The sequence below is a fragment of the Vollenhovia emeryi genome, unplaced genomic scaffold (assembly GCF_000949405.1).
Source record: "Vollenhovia emeryi isolate VEMERY1.0 unplaced genomic scaffold, V.emery_V1.0 DF939815.1, whole genome shotgun sequence".
Lineage (NCBI taxonomy): Eukaryota > Metazoa > Arthropoda > Insecta > Hymenoptera > Formicidae > Vollenhovia > Vollenhovia emeryi.
Window position 1 is genome coordinate 13,299 of NW_011966551.1, and position 531 is coordinate 13,829.

The following is a 531-nucleotide window of genomic DNA, read 5'->3' on the forward strand; positions in this document are numbered from 1 at the left end:
CTCTACCCGCAGACGTCCTCGCGAACGGGGGGCACGCCGCCTCCGCCCGGGGGGACGCCTCCGCCCGGAGTGACGCGCTCGCCCGGAGTGCAGCGCTCGCCCGGAGTGGCGCGTTCGCCCGGCGTAACGCGCTCGCCCGGACATAGTGCGTACCGCGATAGCACGGGGAATTCCGCGATGACCGCGTATAACGTAATGCGGAAATGGAATTTGAAGTTCTCGGGAGCGCGCGGGGAGGACGCCGAAACCTTCTTGTTACGTATCGAGGAGGGTTGCGATTTAGTCCCGGTATCCGACGAAGATATACTCCGCTGTTTACCGTTCTTTTTGACCGGAATCGCGTTACATTGGTTTCGGGGGAGGCGCGACCGGTTGACGACGTGGAACGCGTTTACCGACGCGTGGCGTACCCGCTTCGGAGACCCCGATTTTCAGTTTGCGCTCCGCGACGAAATCATGCGGCGTACGCAGGGGGAGCAAGAATCCGTGGCGGATTACTTGACGTGTTTGAGGGCTATGTTCGACCGACTA

The 531-nt window shown here is 62.0% G+C and overlaps 1 protein-coding gene across 1 annotated transcript in view; it reads left to right on the plus strand.

The window, feature by feature from the left end:
• The window catches only part of LOC105556732, a 1,171-nt gene continuing 640 nt past the window's right edge, over positions 1-531 (plus strand). Inside the window, exon 1 of the mRNA XM_012003834.1 lies at positions 1-531. Within this exon, the coding sequence (XP_011859224.1) occupies positions 178-531 (354 nt within the window). The 5' untranslated portion in view covers positions 1-177.